This window comes from Strix uralensis, chromosome 12 (assembly GCF_047716275.1).
Source record: "Strix uralensis isolate ZFMK-TIS-50842 chromosome 12, bStrUra1, whole genome shotgun sequence".
In the NCBI taxonomy this organism is placed as follows: Eukaryota; Metazoa; Chordata; class Aves; order Strigiformes; family Strigidae; genus Strix; species Strix uralensis.
Window position 1 is genome coordinate 1,986,083 of NC_133983.1, and position 17,318 is coordinate 2,003,400.

The following is a 17,318-nucleotide window of genomic DNA, read 5'->3' on the forward strand; positions in this document are numbered from 1 at the left end:
GCATGGCAAAGCTGGCCGCTTCAGCTGGGCTGGAGCCAGTTTTTGACTGAAAGTTTGCATACAGGAGAGTTCTCGAGGAGGTGCTTCCAGGAGGCCAGGTCTTGTCTGTTGACTAAACTCAGCAAACTTAACATCAGTGAGGACAGGGTTTTTCAGAAGGTGTTGAGTGCCCTTAATTATCACCACTGTTCTCTCTTCAACAAAGAGACGCTGATACCATTGGGGATCTCAGATTCTCAGAGCAAAAGCTATGTCTGTTCTGAGGTGCAGAGAGCTGAGCAAACGTGGCACAAGGCTTGCATGGGTGAACGGGGAGCTAGTGAACAGGGGAATTATATGCATAATACACCAATACCTAATTTTCATCTTAAAGAGATAATAAGATTTAGTTTTTACATGAAGCTGTTTCACCTTTTCCCTGAATTTTCCTCTTCTTTGCCCCTGTGCAAAAATAGGAAAAATTATGGGTTATTTTCATGTGTTCAAACTTTGTCATCTCTACCTAGCACTGATCAGGGCCATTGTTTCTCTGTGTGTAAGTGGTAGTATTTTGGATCTGTCATGGCTCAGAACTAACTTTTTCACCCTCATTCTCACTCTGTCGTCTTCTCTCTCAGATTCAGCTGAAAAGTACCGGTATCTCCTCATCAATTCTATCCGCCAGAGATATGGAAGCAGGAGAGCAGCAGCAGCAGCAGCAGCACAGGAACAAACTCAGCCGCTGGCTTTCAACCAAGCCTTTGTCAACCTTGTAATTCGGCAGAGCAAAGCCTCCCCCTTAAAAGAGAGAACAGATAAAGCCCAGGAGGATGTGGCAGGTGCTTCTGAACCAGACGGATGTGCGGATACAGCCATGAAAGTGTCAGACCTGTTCTGTAGCGTGGGCCGATCGGGCATGACAAAAGTGATCTTTTTGTTTGGTAAACCAGGCACAGGCAAGACCATGCTAACGCACAGGATTTGTCAGCAGTGGGCAGAAGGTGTCTTACCTCAGTTTTTCTTCACTTTCCAGTTTGAGTTTAGGCAGCTGAACTTATTAAAAAGAAAATTGACTCTGAAGGAGCTTTTGTTTGACCTGTTCCTTCAGCCAGAAGACAGCTCTGATGCAGTGTTCCAGTACCTCCTGGAAAACGCCCAGCATACGCTGATCATCTTTGATGGGCTGGATGAGTTTGCAGCTGACATGGACATGTCATCCTGTTCTAAGGGAAGCCCAGCTCTTACCTCCCATATGTCCATATCTAAGCTCTTTGTAGGACTCTGTCATGGGAAGCTCCTGCCTGGTTGCACAGTGTTGGTTACCAGCCGACCTAAGAGACTACCTGACTTCCTATTAAACACAGTAGATCTGCTAGCAGAAATTTGGGGCTTTGACCATGAGAAGGTTGAGGAATACGTCAGCCACTATTTTCATCAGCATTCATTCAAAGAACAAGCCATTGCTCACCTGAAGAACAACACCAAGCTCCTCAGCATGTGCCTCATCCCTGCTCTGTGTTATGTTGTGTGCACCTGTTTGGAGTATTTGCTCCTTAAACATCAGGTGAGTGTGGAGCTTCCTCAGACTATGACACAGTTTTATATCAAAATGCTTCTCATCTTCATAAACAAACAGCAGGGAGAGCATGCAGGTGGTGAGGAGACTCAGCTGAACTGTAACAGGAAGGCCATTTTGGGTCTCTGTGATCTTGCACTGAAAGGCCTGGAAGATAAGAAGCTTGTATTTTATCTTGGTGATACTCCAGAGCATGTGAAGGAGTTTGCTTCCTTACATGGATTGCTGACTGTCTTTGAGGTGAAGACGAGTGGCACTTGCCCAGAGGCTGGCTATGCCTTTGTGCACTTGAGCTTGCAGGAATTTTTTGCAGCACTGTGTCTCATGGTAAGTGAGAAGGTGGACAAGAACTACCTGAAGAAGAAGTTCTCTTTGAAGTCAAAGTGGACTTTAAAGAATGAGGCAAAGACCGAGTTCGTGGAGAGTTTTCACATCTTTCTCTCAGGCTTGTCATCAAAAGAATGTAGGACATTTCTCATGCTGCTAGCTGAACAAGATGAAGCTTGGGTGCAGGATAAGCAGGAAGCAATCCTGCAGTCTCTCAAGAAACTGGCAGCCACTCATCTGACAGGGCCTAAGGTCATTGAGCTCTGCCACTGCACGTTTGAAACACAAGACCTCAAAGTAGCCCAGCACATCGCGAGCCTGCTGAATTTCAAGTACGAGTTTAAAAACTTTAGACTGACACCTCTGGACATGTCAGCTTTGGTTTTTGTCATAAACTCGGGCCAGGATTTGACTCATTTGGATTTCACAGGATGTCTTGTGGACGTTGACTGTTTGGAGGTTCTGGCTGGCTGTAAAAATGTAGAGCACTTGAGGTAAACACTGAGTGCTATGAGCTGGTGGGTGGAGAGAAGGGCTAAGAGGTTGGAAGGGCAAGCCTAGCATTTGTTTTAGAAGGGAGAGAAAGAAGATGTGACAAATTTTGATCTGAACAGCATAACTTCGATTCTGAAGAAATTTATGAAATAATTTATGAGTGATTGAAGGATATTAAGGTGATAAATGAATTCTGGCTGTATTTTTGTACGTTTCTTTGTTCTGATTAAAACAACAATGTAGTTAGTGTAGTAGATAAGAGAGAAAGTGATAAGCATTTCTTGACAATACAAAGGCAGGGCAGATCCTGCAGGCAAATGAGAAAGTTGTGACCTAAGTGAAATCACCATAAACCAGATGAACAGGAGGTGACAGCTGTGCTCTCAGGTGCTCTCTATCAGTGCTTTGCTGTAATGCTGAGAGAACTTTTGGGATCCTGCTGTGGAATGGGTCTCATGCAGTATTTCTGTGAATGACTTAGAGGAATATGTGTACGTTTGCTAATGTGGAGAAGATGGGGAGCAGCCAGGGTGAGTATTACCTTGACCTGAAGGGAGTGATGTTGTCTGCTGTGAAGCAGAGGAGCAGAAACAGACATGGAAACTGCTATTCCTGGATGTCGATATCATTGTAAACAGGACAGTAAAGGATTGTTCTCTGACTCCATTAAGGAATACCATTTAATTTACTGTTAGGAAAGCTTTCTGATGATACATCCTAACTCTAAATTGCAGGCACAGGGCAGTGCATGGAATCCTCTACTTTCAAAGAGCAGATTAGGCCCGAGGATGATTGGGCTGTTCCCTTGCATTAGGAGGATGGAACAGGGGATTTTGGGGGGGTTCTTCCTCAGCTCATACACACTCCAGTCTGTGCCTGCTTTCGTTTACGGTCCGCAGGATGCTAGCACTCTGAGTACTGTCTCTTGGAAGGGTGGGCAAAGGGCAGTGGCACCCCAAGCTTTTCAGCTGCTGCGTGTTGCTTGCACAGAACCTGTCTAAAGAAGAAGCATCGCCTCAGGTGTGTTCCTGATGACCGTGGGGTGTGTCCATCATGCCACCACACCTCTGCAGCTTGTTCCTGGCCCCCTCTGGTTAGGGGCGGGTGGCAGGGCAACAGGGCTTAAGCAGGTTTCTGCTCTCATCGCCCCCAGACACTCTGTGGGAGACATGCAACACAGGGTGCTTTGCACCAATACATCCCATAATCAATCCATTCTGCAATTGATTCAAAGGAGAGCTTGTGTGCATGAAAGCTTAGCTGTTGTTTTTTTCCAACACCACCAGTTCCTCCTATAAAAGAGGTACTTTCCCTGAAAACCTTGGTTTTTATATTGTGGACAACTCTGACTACTCTGCCACCCAAATTTAAAGTATCTGGCCTGAAATCAACCCTCTCATAGCTCAGCAGCTCATCACATGGGAGCTCTTAAACCCTCTCTGTATGAGCTTGGCTTGCTCCTGTGTGACCTCCCTTGTGTCCAGGGTCCTGACTCTGGTGGGACATGCAGTAGGCCTGACTCTTCATCTGTGGCAGCACTTACACATGGTGTCACTGTACCAAAAGGCAGAAACCATCTCTTGAGGTATTTGCAGTTGATGTGCAAGTTTAATGTTTATTTAAAAAAAAAAATGTTTGAAGATGATGCAAAAAAAGAACATGATACAGTGGCCATTAAGAAAGAAATTCAATGCTTTGTTTTTTAATTGTGTTTTAACCTCCTCTGTGGGCTGGCTTATTTCAGGTTTTATTGTGTTTGTGTTTTTTCCCTTTTCTTCATGTTTTAGCTTTCGTAGTAGGAGATGTGGTGATGACTTTGCTGCTGCTCTTTCAAAGAGCTTACGAGGAATGAGGAGCCTGAAGAAATTAGAGTAAGTCTTTGCTCGTAAGGTCAGAGCCTTCTCTCTATCTGTCCTCTGTTTCTATCTTGCAGTTTAATTACATTGGCTCACTCAAGGCTGATCTGCTCTGTGCAGCACTGTATAGAATAGAGTAACACAGTGCTCTGCAGGGCAGCACGGATATGTGTGGCTCTTGTTTTACGCTGGTATCACGAGGAGTTTTGCATTGCCCTGCTTGAAAAGGAGTATAAAGTTGGTTGCAGGTGGCAGAGTCAGGCCACCTCCTCTCTGTGTTGGTGTGCTGGGAGTGTGGCACAGGCACACATCTGAGACAGGCTTGCCATGCGCTGCACGGGATGCTAGTCCTCTTCTTGGTTTGAATGAGTCTTTGTTTTTCCAGGTTGACAGGTGGGAGCATCACAGCTGAGGGGATGACTAGCTTGGTCCAGGCTTCATCACAGTACCTCCAGCTTGAGGAAATAAAGTGAGTGTGTTGTGGTAATGATCCTCAAATCAACCATTCATTCCTTGGAGTACTAATAATATTAACCTGTGTGCAGCTTGCAGGACAACCAGATACAGGATCCGGAGGTGAAAAGGGTGATGGACCTGTTTTCCAGAATGGAAAAGCTGAAGAAAATAGAGTGAGTGAAAAATGGCTTAAACCTATTGAAAATGGTAGCCACTATGAAGCCAAGAGTAACATCAGAGAGAGTTTAAATCCTCGTCAGAGCAGAGCTGCTGGATGTCTCTGTAAGGGATGACACTTGCTCTTAGAGATGCCAGCGGGGGACACGTGGGGCACTAAACTGAGGCACAGACATTTAAGTGCAAGCAGGGCTGTTCTGGAGGCCTGGCTCAGTTTGAGATAGACTCAGCCTCACAGCTCCTACCCAGGTGTTTTAAAATAATGTCAAGGGAGTCCTGGCACCACTGACACCTCACCAGGAATTATAATGCATGTGCTCAATTTGATACCTGGCATGACTTTTTCCTCTCTGCCTCCTCCCCTCTCTTCCCCTTGCTCAGGCTCAGATTGAGATTGACATCTGCATAAGAGAGGATGTCTCCATCCCTGTTTTCCCAGCCTTTTTTGTTAGCTCTCTTCTGCTGTACTCCTGACACTCCTGTAACAGCACAGTGCTGAGTGAGAGGGACTGGCCGCTAGGAAACCAACACGGATCTACATCCTTTTAGGTGGGGTGGAGAGAAGCAGCCTGATTTGTGAAGGGATTTAAAGCCTTTGAAAAGCTACCAGGGGCAGTTTAAGCAGCAGCAGGCAGAGCAGAGCAGAACTACAGCAAGTGTTGGGGTCTCCGTGTAGTTTGCATTACAAGAGAGGGATAGCCACGAAGCTGTGCTGCCCCTGCAGGAAGTCAAAGCCACAGCAGTGACTGCCTACCCCAGCTAAAAGGCAGTGACTCTGCCTTTAAAGGTCTTCCACAAACCCCCAGGTGCAAGCGGGTGAATCCAAAATACCTGCAGTTATTGCCGGATCCCATCCAGGAATTCATTACTGGCTTTGCAGCATGATTAGAAGTGCTTAAAAGCATGGCAGAAAGAGGGAGGAAAGGGGGAATGTACCTGTTCTTCTGCTTTCCCAGGCACACTGGGTAACAGCTTGTGGGAAATACCAGCCTGTCCCCAGTGAAGCAGTTTATATGGAAGTGTTAGGAAGCCAGTGCAATTTGTAAGCCTAATTCCTTCACACATTTCTGTTACACACATACAGTGGTGCTGTCATGGATGATTCCTTTGAGGCTCACAGGAATGGTCCTCTGCGGCCCTGAGAACAAGCAGAGGATTTGTAGAAGCAAGACCTTATGTTTCATATTTAATGAGGTTCAACAAGTAATGAAACAGAATAAACGTGCAATTAAAGAATAAATCCTCAGAGCTTGCTAATATTGTGCCTCCGGGAATGTTTTAAATGTGAAGGTTTAGACCACACCAATATGCCATAGTTAAATTGGATTTGTTATAGCAAGTTTAACTGCACTGTGGGTCAGTTGTGTAATCATACAGGTATATAGTACATTCCCTGCCTAACCCCAAACTGGTTAATTCTTCTGTTGTACATAGAGGAAGTGTCTCTGATTCTAAATTCATGGGAGCTGTAGCTTGCAGAGAAGAGCTATGACCTGATAGTGCTTTTGTTGAGTCCTAAGTGCAAAATTCTGAAGCTTTGGAGAAGTCCCCTGACTAAAACATTGTGTGCTTTTGGGTGTTTGGGTGCAGAGCAGAGAGCATTTGCATGACAAAAGAGGGTGCTGTTTGGTCCAGCAGCTGAGGTTGTGCTCTTCCTCATGTTCACAGTCTGAGCAACAACAACCTTTCCTTGAATGCTGTTCTCATTTTGGCAAAGGAAGTCATCGCCTGTCAAAACGCCACTGAACTGCGTGTCAGGTATCAATGCATGAGGGCTGTTACGAAAGCAAATATCTTGTCTCTTTAGATGCTGGCTTTTTAAATGGACACTGTTTTACTGCTTAGTTGTTGGCTATTCAGAGTCACCAAAAATTAATTTTAATCCCTTTTGTTTTCTGTTTGAAACAAGATTTGAATTCATCATATTATGGACTGTCTCTTTTTATTTTTTTAATAGGTCATTTTATGCTTGGTCTGTAAGTTGATTTGCAGGATGTAATATTTCTTCTTATATATAACAGAATTTAAACTTGCTTTTAAGCTATGCAATATATCAACCAGGAAATTCTTTACTAACTAGCATAAATTTGCTAGTTTACTGAAAAGATGTGGCTTTAAGTAGCTCTAGTTCTATGTTCCTTTAAATGACAGGTCTTGGTGTTTTCATAGGTCCAGAATGACAAAGAAAGGGTAGAATTTTTAAATCCTAGCTCTTAGGATTATCTTATCTTGTAAATTTAACAGGCCAAATTAATCCATGGTGTAACTCAAAGGAAGTCAAATCGCATACAGATTTTTCTTATTTTTCTTGCTGGAATGAGGTTTCTACTGAACTCTTTCCCACAAACTGCTGGTCTTGAAAAAAAAATAAAATCCAGCCCAGTCTTCTTAACCGTGTTACTGTCTTGTCTGTACTGCAGCCTCAGTTCAACACGCAGGGTGTCCTGCTGCCCTCTAGCCACGTGGCTGCTGGATTGCTCACCCGTGGCAATGTGCTACCACGGCAGATGTCAAACATCCAGGGAACAGCTTTGGTCCTTACTGAGCACCTCTACTAAAGATATGGCATCCTTCCACCTGTGTCCTAATACTGGCTTGGATCTCTTTTGCAGGAAGGACACCGTGATTATATATTTTTCTGGCTTGTCTGGGAAGGCTCCAAGGTGAGAAACTGCATTTGGGGTTGTGCTATATTCAGTTATGCTGATTCAAACCATCAGCTTGGTGTCACTATAAACCACTCCAGCAACAGAACTACTTGCCTCTGCCCTTGCATCTGGCAGAGCTGGATCCACCTGAGCAAGGAGAAAGGTGACCAAAATAGCTGGTCTTTGCACAGAACTACCAGGCAGTTCCACAAAGGCAGCACAGCGCCTTAGTGCCTATGTAAGCTTGAAGTGCTGTGTTTCTATTGCAAAACTGCTGAAAAACAGTTGAATGTGAGGGTAAATGTAGGAAGAGACTTTGCTCTTTCCCTGGCAGGCTCCTGTGTCCTCCGTGCTTGTGCATACTTTTGAGGGAAGGGTGAATTTCACCTTAATTAAGAATCTACAAAGCAATCTCTTGTTCCCTGATAGGGAACTTGTTTGCAGTCCTCGAGGGACCTCACAATATTTAGCACACATGTGTAAACTGACTCAGCCTGGCCCTGAGTCAGAAACTGCTCCTATTCAGATGCCTGGACAGTCATCTTGTGCTGTTGTAGGCAGCCTGGCATGGGTGGGTATTTTTATTCCTTCCTGTGGTGGCACAATCCCACATGAAGTCAAAACACCCTGCTTCTTAGTAGTGCCTTTGAACTGGAGCTCAGTTATCAAGTTGATTCACATATACAGTGAAATCCCACAGGGACACCTTGTGTGCTCCCATCTACTGGTGGAGCTCTTCTGGCTCTTGAAAATTACTTAACCTTGCATGGAGTGCTTGGACAGAACACAGACCTCGTGGTTTCTTCCGGAAAACTTCCAGAAAATACTAACCAGCACCCAGGTCCTCGTATTTTGTGAAGGCATATTAAAGGCCAAATATTTTGCTTGTTTGCAGATCTTTGGATTTGAGGTGGAAAGAGAATAAGGAACATGTAACTCCAACTAGATTTGTGAAGTTATGGTAAGAGAATGCATTGAAATTCCTGCTGGTGAGTGATTTGCAGATGACAGGTCCTACAGAAGGACAAGAATAGCAGCTGTGTTGGTCCTTAAGGACAGAGGGTATTTTCACATATGAAAAAGTTTGAAATAAACCTGAATCAGTAAATGAAAATAACAATAGAAATCCATATCTGGCCCAACCAGTAGCTTTATTTCTTGTGTATTGGGCTCTACAGCCCTAGGGCAGAGTTCCTTTGATAATGCCCATGTTGCTATATATATTCTTATAACTACCAAAGGCATGAGCTGTAGAGTTTCCTTTCTTGCCTGGGCTCCTGAAGAGCATACTGGCTTTCTCAAAATAGGAGCTCTCCAGCATGTGAGCATGCTAAAGCTGGGAAATGGCCCTCCCTTACCTCCTTCTCTTTTCCTCACCACTCTGCACAACAGGAACAGGAACATCCATCCCCTTCTCGTGGATGGCAGTGTCAGGCAGCTCTGACACAAGGCGTTGTGCTTGCACAGCACTCTGCAGGTACATCCCCCTGCACTCTCTTTGCAGCACGGGCTGCAGAGAGACGGAGTAACGTGGCCAGGATTGTGTGGCAGAGCAGAGAGTAAAGCCTCCCTCTCTTGGTACTGCTTCTGTGTGCTGTCATTTGGAGAGGGACACCAGAAATGCCTGGGCCCCACTGTCCCCTCACTGCTCACTAACCCTTCCTGTCCACAGCTTGCAGAATCGCAGCCTGTCTTCCCAACATGCAAAGGAGGTAGTTGCCATTCTCCAGAGATGTCCCCATCTCTCTGAAGTGGAGTAAGTGCCTCTTTTCCTTCCTGTTGAGTGGCTGCAGGTGGGTGGTGGGGAACAGGGGAGGTTACAGGTGAGGTTACAGGCAGTGAGACATGGGGACGGACACCAAGAAAGGATCCCAGCACTCTGTGTTATGTCTGGTGGGATCCTGGTTAGGGATTTTTGGTGAGGTTCAGCAGGAGATGAATGCTGACCAACCTTTGATTTTTGTGACCACTGTAACCAGAGATGCCAGTTACAGAGCAGACCCTCCTACCAAAGCAGCGCTGCATGCGGGAGGTAATATGGAGCTGGCCCAGAGGCATGGCTCCTCCAGCAAATCCTCTGGGCCAGTGAAGGGACAGATTGCTTCCGTGTTGTCCCTTTTGTCTTCTAAAGCCATCCAGCTCTGTTGGGAGCAGAAGAAGGCAACAAATCCACTTCATAACCTGCACATTAGAGTATCATCCCTACCTTTCCTTATTTGCCTATACATGAGGCCACCTGGATTTGGCTGTAAAGCTTTCCTTCTAGTCTGTCTGCCCTGTAAAATGCAGGAATATCTGTTGCAAGACAGTTCAGTCCAGATTATATCTTGAATTTAGCTACACCTCAAGCCCCAGTTTTCTAGCTCACTGATTTGAACTGGGATCTGGAAATATTTGTCATCCAGTGTTTTCTGCCTTCCTTTCTTCCTTCCAGGAGGACAGTAAACATGCACTCATTTGGTTTCTGGTTTTGTACTCCCACTTAGGTTTTCTAAAGTCAGATGATTTGGGGGCTAAAGTATAAATCATGTTGTCCTAGGGGTAAAACTCTCTGTCTGAAGTTGCTTCATGCAGAGATAAGTAGGGAAGATTTATCTGGGACAGAAGATCAGTCCAGGCAAAAAGCAATTGTAGGAAAGGGAAGGCGATCAGAGTTTGAGGGCTTTGGTGTTTATACTATTCAAAACAGTCCCCACTAACTGGAAAATGCCTCAGTTTATCAGGTAACAAGCTTGGAGATGAAGGCTGCAGTTGCCTGCTGGAAAGCCTCCCTTGGATATCAATTTCAAAGCAGCTGGAGTAAGTGTTGCCTTGTACAAAACCAAATTACCCTCTTTTCTTGAGCCTGGCAAGGATTGTGCAGAGATGCTGAGCAGGGATCCAGGAGGCAAAGGCCTCACCCAGACCAGTGCTAAGCAGCTACTTAGAGCGCTCCTAAGGAAGGATGAGACTCAGCCCATGAGACTGCTCAGGCTGGTCCCCGAGCATCATGCACGGAAGCTGCTCTAAAAGCATCTGAAGTGCTAAAGTGCCCTTTCATTAAAACCCCTTCCTCAGGAGTAGCAGTCCTGTGTGTTTTCCACCATGCCACTTCTGAAGTGAGATGGATTCAAGCATGCAGCACACTGATGACCATTAGGACAGTCCTGTGTGATTTCAGTGACCAGCTTATTGCCTTTTTTATCTTTCTTAGTCTCAGCCAAAACCACCTCTCTGTTAATGGCATTTGCAGCCTGTTGAAGTGTGTAAATACCTGCCAGAAGATGATGGAGGTACAAATCAGGTATGTAGACCTTGAATCATTCCTGAGGTTAATCCCAATGTAAAAATCTGAGAGTTAGGTTCTGAGATGTTTTCACCCCCCTCAGAAGTGGAGCAAGTAAAGAGCACAGTCCAAAACCAATTACTAACACTGATGCTTGGTAATACAATGCTGTAAGCTGATTTTATCTGAGCCATCAACCAGAATTTAAGAAGGTACAGAACTGTGTGTCCTTTCATGCGTGGGGACAGTATTAGACTCTCTTGCTCTCTGCCCTGGGAAGTTTTGGTAGAGGGTCTCTGTGGAGTATGAGAACTGGTGACATCTCCTGGAGTGGAGCTGGAAGTTCTTTCCTATTACTTTCCCTTGGAAACCCCCTGGAGTTCAAGTGTAACAATTTTGTCTGCACTTTCTCTAATGATTCAGAGAAACTGAGTCATCTGATATTGCATAGTTTGATCCAACCAGTATTTAAAACTAGTGGAGATTAATGTTTTGCTTGCTTTGGGAGTGTTTTAAGTGATTGGTGTCACCAAAGAGTTTTGCAGAGCAAAATCAAGCATTCTTAAAACAAGAAGTCCTGTAAATAATTAAAATGTGGCATTGGTTGATTCCTTCTCTTCTTCACAGCCTTTGTTGTGAGACTGCAGTCCTGAGGTTTACAGAAGACAGAGAGTTTTCTTCCCTTCCTCCTAGGTAGAGTGTGGTGTGTGCACCAATGGTGTTTTCTCAGCATCTCATTTAGTTCTTACATCCTGTTTAGGTACCACAGCAGTTCTTGTCCCCCCTCCCCTCTGAATCTAAATGTTGTACTTTCTCCTGCTTTTCTTAGCCACTTTGGAAGTTGTCCACTGCCTTCTATAGTGTTTGATTGCATTCCATATCTCTAGGGGACATTCCAACCCCCAGCATCCTAAGCAAAGCAGGCTGTTTAATGACAGCTGTGCTATCTGATAATAGTGAACAGTAAAAAAGCCAAGTAAACCCCACATCTCCAAACCAAATTCCAAAAAGATCCACAGATCCCTGCATGTTTAAAACCATCTAGTTCACTACACTAAGCATTCTGGATCATGGTACTCCTAAATCAAAGTAAGTTTGGAGTTTTATTCTTTCTCTCAGAAAATTGTGGTCAAAACAGCTCAACCCAAATGTTTTGACTGAGAAATGGTTTTCTGTTGCTCCTGGAGCTGGAGGTTCATTTATTTATGCCCTTGTTCTCCACGGACTGAGCCCACTGTAAAATATCATTTCCCACAGTACGCCTGCATCCCACCTCTTAGCCAGGGAGGAACAGCAGGGCTGTCATGGGATGCACCCGGTTGTGGCTATTGCTTGAAAGAGGGTGACAGCCCGAGACATGTGATCTGTGACTCCTTTAAGGCACCAGGTGACATTTCAAACTCCAGATATTTTAGGATTTGGATATTCCATTTATTTATGAAGAGTCAGTTTTTGTAGACATAGACTCTTCAAAAAACATGTTTAGGCAAAAGCTGAATTCTCCATGAGACCGTAGCTTAGGTGAGAAATCTCTTTTCCCTTTCTCCCCAGTTGCCTGCATGCTCAAGTATTTGGCTAATCACTGAAAGAAAGAAGAGCTTGCAGTTGGCAACATATGGGCGTGGACTAGAACCAGGGTAGCCCCAGGGACCTGCCAAATTGCTGGAGTGTAAGTGTTTTACCCTTGTCTGGTTTTGTGCTCACTTAGGGAAGAGTCCATGTTCTCTACTGATGACCAACAATATGGAGAGGAAAACCAGACACCTACCTATCCTCAGAAAATAAGGTACCGTGGCAGATTTTCATTGTATTTCGTGCATGTCCTATCTCTGGATCCTATAGCTGATGTAACCTGCATCTCCAAGTTTGTATGATGAATCACAAGAGAGCTGGTAAAGGCCCCTTCAGTCACTCATTTGTCACTGTGTTCACAGTCCCAGCTTGCAGCACTAGAAGCTCCGTGGTTAGCATCTGTGGAGTCAAAATAGGAGTCTACAGGAGTCAAAATGGACTGTGGGTTGTGTATCTTACAGAATTGGTGTGGTGATTGTGCAGTTCCTGCATAGGCTCCCATGTGGGAGTTGGGGGAGCTGCCGGTGACAGGGCTTGTGATGTTGGGGGGGTTCTCTACTGACATTTGAAGAAATCACCTGTGTTCAGATGTTTTTCGGATCATGCTCTTACTCCAGCACAGAGTGCACCTGTCTGTTTTGCAGGCTGCAGTGAGGAAGGAAGAAGTTGTGCCTAAAGCCTTCTGACCAGGATCTGGTTCTTTGTTGTGCCACAGATTTTCTTTACCTTGTCTTTTTATTCTCTGTTTGCAGACAAGAGCTGAAAGTACAGATTATCAGTTGTTGCAGGCAAAGAAACCAAAACCCACAAGATATTTGAAGGGTTTTTTTAAATTTCATTATTATCTCATTTATTCTCTGGTTTTCTGAAGAAGTGCAGTTTACAATCTTGTTTCCAACCCTGCAGTCCTGGACTACTGATTTCTCTTTCCCCCTAGACTGACAGACAGTTGTTTTCAAGCCAGTGACCTGAAGAAGCTGTGTTCAGTCCTGAAGGAATGTAGCAGCATCTCCGAGTTGGAGTGAGTCCTTCTTAACTCTTATGGTTTTCATCTGCAGCTCTTTGGGATATTGAGAAACTGCCACTTGTTTTTTCTGCAGTGTTGTGTAGAGAACGTGGCAGAGACATATCCTTAAGAAAGGCATAGCTTTACATGGGCTAATATGCTTTGCCAAGGAGACATACAGTTCTAGTGCTCTCTTAGAGCAAAGGTTGCAGGTCATAAATCTAGAAAGGTGCTGTTTGGTCACTTAGCCTGACTTCAGGTATTAAAAAAGATGTAAAACCTTGCCCTGTCACTTTTGCCTTTGGGCCATTTGGGAGCAAAGCTGCAGAGGCTGAGGAATCCCACCCAAATCCAGTGTGGGAGCCTGTGTTGTTGCTGGTCATCCCACATGTGGTGTGCAAGGACCTTTAGCACCAAAGCACTTTCTGCTGTTAACGCTGTGTGTGGGGAGTCATCCTGTTTGCTAACACCAAGAGGTGAGCAGACAGCCCTGACGGAAAGGCTAAGCCAGCACAACCCCCCGCATCTAGTTTTTGAGGACAGAACAAGGACCAGCGCTAACTTGTAGTCTATGTACCACCACCTGAGGGCTGGCTGTGCCCTTAGGCCTGGCAGCCTCTAGAGGAGATTTTTAGCCTTTGCTCTTTTTAAGCAATCATGTCTGTTGATCTCACATGGTCCGTAGCACACTGTAATCCTTAGGCTCTAATATCAGAGCCCAGTATCCTTCTCCAGGACTAACCCTTGGCTCCTCCGCTGGGCCTATCCAGATTGATCATTTTTCAGAGGTGTGGACTTCTTGTCCCTGGTAACTACATTAAAAAGCACTGTCAGTCTAGAGGGGTCACTTGGTGGACATGAGAAAATGATGAGCCCTGAGCTAGGCTTTTGGCTGTCCTCTGTTGGTTAAGTCCTGTCTCTTGTTTCTCTGTAGACTTCAGTTGTCAGTGGAGAGGGGCAGTGCATGTGTTAATTAGGGTGCCCATGTTCTGCTTTCAGAGCTCTTGTTACTGAGAGCTGATTGTGCCTATTTTTTTTTTTCCTATGAAAATTAAATACCTTTCTTTAAATCCTAGCCTATCAAGTAATTGTCTGGGAGACGAGGGACTTCTGCAGCTGTTTCAGTTCCTCCCAAATTTGAAAATGTTAAGTTCTCTCAAGTGAGTAGCCCCTGTTTCTCCTTACTTATGGATAAGTTTTCATGGGAGTAGTGGTTGTGGAAGCATAGTCCGCATTTGGGAAGGGCTTTTCAGGATCGAGTGCAGTTTTATATTCTGTGTCTGTTGAGGGTCCAGTGTGCTGTCTGGTCTGTCCCCACCTCTAGTCCAGAACAGAATGACTCCGCTTGAAGCTTGACTGAGATGAGTGCCTGAGAGCCTCTGTACTCAGTACTCCATGAAGGAGATGGGTGGTCTTGTGTGCAGGTGTGGCACCTGATTTCTAAAACAGGCTGAGGTTTTTAGCAGGCTGCTGGATTTTTCCTCTCCTGGTTCCTCATTGGGGGGGAGAGCAGTCCTTCCTCTCCTGGGGTGGGTACCTTTGGAAGATAAATGCTGGGGAGCTCCAGCTTCAGCAGTGGAATCTGAATTCAGCTGTAATGGTGGCTTATGCTTATTAGGGTATTTTACCTGGCACTCCCATTGAAAGTGCACTGTACAGGACTGTAGTTAAGTAGTATAGCACCATTCTGCTTTAATGAAAGAGTTATTTATTGTTCCTGTTTGGTTAATTGAACTGTTCTCAAAACAAGACTGTTCCAGTTCCTGACAGTCTGCAGCTTCTCTTCACATCAGTGCAATGAAACACACTGCTGATATTTATTTATTTATTTTTTTTCCCCAGCATCAAGTACCCTGCTCATGGTCACACTAGATACTGTCATAGACCTCATAGGCCTGATCATGATCTTAATTAGCGTGGATTTTGTACTGCCACAACTGCACTTACGCCAAAGAGTTTTTGCCTCGAATCGGTGTCTTGAATACAAGGAATTCCATTTAACCATAAGAAAAAACTTGTGTGGTGAGGATGGTCCATCACTAGAACAGGTTGCCCAGAGAGATTGTGGATTCTCCATCACTGGAGATGTTAAAAACCCAGCTGGACAGTATCCTGAGCAGTCTGTTCTAGCCTAACCCTCCTCTGAGCAGGAGAGTTTGACTAGATCATCTCCAGAGGTTCATTCCAGCCTCAATTATTCTGTGATTCTCTGAACTCTGAAAGTGATGGATGAATTTTAAAAATACTGGCGTGAGTTGTGTTTGCAGAACTGTAGTTGGAAACACAGGCAGAAGGTGGCAAAGAAGCGGTCTCTGAGAGTGTTGGACAAGGATCACTATTATTGGGTGACACAGTGTGAACTGTTAGTAGTTTTGCTTGCAACAGCTGATTTAATTTCTTCTTTCTGTAGGTTTAATGACAACCAGATCTCCCTGAATTCTGTGTTTTTCTTAGCTCAGTCTTTACCTACATTGGAAAACATTAAAATGATGAACCTCAGGTATGACCAGGAGTGCTTTTCCTATTTTTTGCTATTTAAAACCTCAAGCTGTGGTTTTTGAAGAGTAATACAGGAGCACATGTCTTCAAACTCCATCCTAATTATGTTATTTTCTGGTTACAGTTTAGGACACCCGCAGGTGGTTCATCTAACCTTTTGGGAAAGAATCAGGTAAAATCATACCCACTCATCTGTCTAAACCTTTCAGACTCATCTCTTAAATAGATAGTGATGTGTGAGTCCCTGAGGTGTGCCAGTTAAAGAGCCATTTGGCTCCAAACTCCAGTCAGGGTGGTGGAGGCAGGGTGAGCTGTTTCAGGGTTGATTGGCTGACAGTGGCCTGAGGGTGTGGAGCAGACAGCAGTATCCAACTGCTGACCGGGGCTGCAGCCACCTCCCTCCTGGGCCAGCACAGAGCAAATGCCCAAAGTGCTGAGTGGGTGCAGAACTCCCTGGAGGATGAAAGAGGGATGGTAAGACCCTTTTTTCTTCTGGGGATGACGTGAACCTAATTCTGGCAGGTGGTGAGAAAAGACAGACTGAAGTGTGAGGCCACTGCCACCACCTCACCCTCTTCCCCAGCTGCAGCATGGAGAGGCAGCTACACCGGGGCAATAACATCAGCACAACTCATGGGGTAAACTGTTCTTTCCTTAGGGTCAGAAGTACCTGCAGAGGGAGAAGTAGTTTCCTGGCTCATCCCAAGTATGAAGCAAAAGGACGGTGCTTTTGGTATGGCAGCCCCAGCTTTGCCACTCAGGAGCATGGGGAGAGATGGCTGTGACGGTCCATATCTGTAGCGTAAAGTGTGGAACAGACCTATCCATCCAGCTGTCTCCTCAGAGAGCTGTCTTGTGCCCTGCCTGCCTTTGGGGGCAGACTGTCCTCTGCTTGTATCCCATCATGAGATGCCTCTGGAAAAGGGGCATCTTTAATATATCTCTCTTCCATCCTCTTTCCTGCTGAAACTGGTCAAGGAGGCCAGTCCCCAGAATAACACTTGGTTACAAGGGAGAAGGTCTTGGCTGTTGTAATTTGGCAAAGACTTAGAGAGATTTGGGCCAGCTGGCATCAGCCCAGGCCAACAGGTATTTGTACTTTGTGGTCACTGGAGGGACACAGTGATACGCCAGAGGTGGCTGGGTGAATAATACATCCTCTTGGGATAGACTTGGGATGTCCACCGCTACACGTGTGTGTGGGAAAATAAATAGTACATCTTTTGCTTGACTAGGCTTGAGGGGATTGTCTGTTTCCTGCAGAGGAGGCTTCTACCCATAAGTAATGAGATACAAATCTGTCTGGCTACTACATTAATCCCATGGAGACCTGCCAGTTTGTCACCCAGGAAGGTTTCTGTGATTTTCTTCTTGGCAAAGGAGATAGGGAACACCAATCCCAGCCTTGCTCTGGGAGAGCTGAAACTGCTGAGCAGGGAAAGATGCTGTCCTGTTTCCTGAA

At 45.3% G+C, this 17,318-nt stretch overlaps 1 protein-coding gene across 5 annotated transcripts in view; it reads left to right on the forward strand.

The window, feature by feature from the left end:
• NLRC5 (NLR family CARD domain containing 5) overlaps positions 1 to 17,318 on the forward strand; it is a 52,997-nt gene that overhangs the window by 13,592 nt on the left and 22,087 nt on the right. For 4 of the 5 annotated variants that reach the window (XM_074881148.1, XM_074881151.1, XM_074881150.1 and 1 more), the window contains 17 exons: positions 618 to 2,376; positions 4,165 to 4,248; positions 4,619 to 4,702; positions 4,779 to 4,862; positions 6,535 to 6,624; positions 7,479 to 7,529; positions 8,410 to 8,475; positions 9,187 to 9,270; positions 10,230 to 10,313; positions 10,708 to 10,797; positions 11,407 to 11,472; positions 12,488 to 12,565; positions 13,289 to 13,372; positions 14,434 to 14,517; positions 15,768 to 15,857; positions 15,981 to 16,028; positions 16,515 to 16,589. In XM_074881148.1, the coding sequence (XP_074737249.1) occupies positions 618 to 2,376; positions 4,165 to 4,248; positions 4,619 to 4,702; positions 4,779 to 4,862; positions 6,535 to 6,624; positions 7,479 to 7,529; positions 8,410 to 8,475; positions 9,187 to 9,270; positions 10,230 to 10,313; positions 10,708 to 10,797; positions 11,407 to 11,472; positions 12,488 to 12,565; positions 13,289 to 13,372; positions 14,434 to 14,517; positions 15,768 to 15,857; positions 15,981 to 16,028; positions 16,515 to 16,589 (3,001 nt within the window). The remainder of the gene's footprint in view (positions 1 to 617; positions 2,377 to 4,164; positions 4,249 to 4,618; positions 4,703 to 4,778; positions 4,863 to 6,534; positions 6,625 to 7,478; positions 7,530 to 8,409; positions 8,476 to 9,186; positions 9,271 to 10,229; positions 10,314 to 10,707; positions 10,798 to 11,406; positions 11,473 to 12,487; positions 12,566 to 13,288; positions 13,373 to 14,433; positions 14,518 to 15,767; positions 15,858 to 15,980; positions 16,029 to 16,514; positions 16,590 to 17,318) is intronic. The other variant, XM_074881152.1, reaches the window with a different exon arrangement.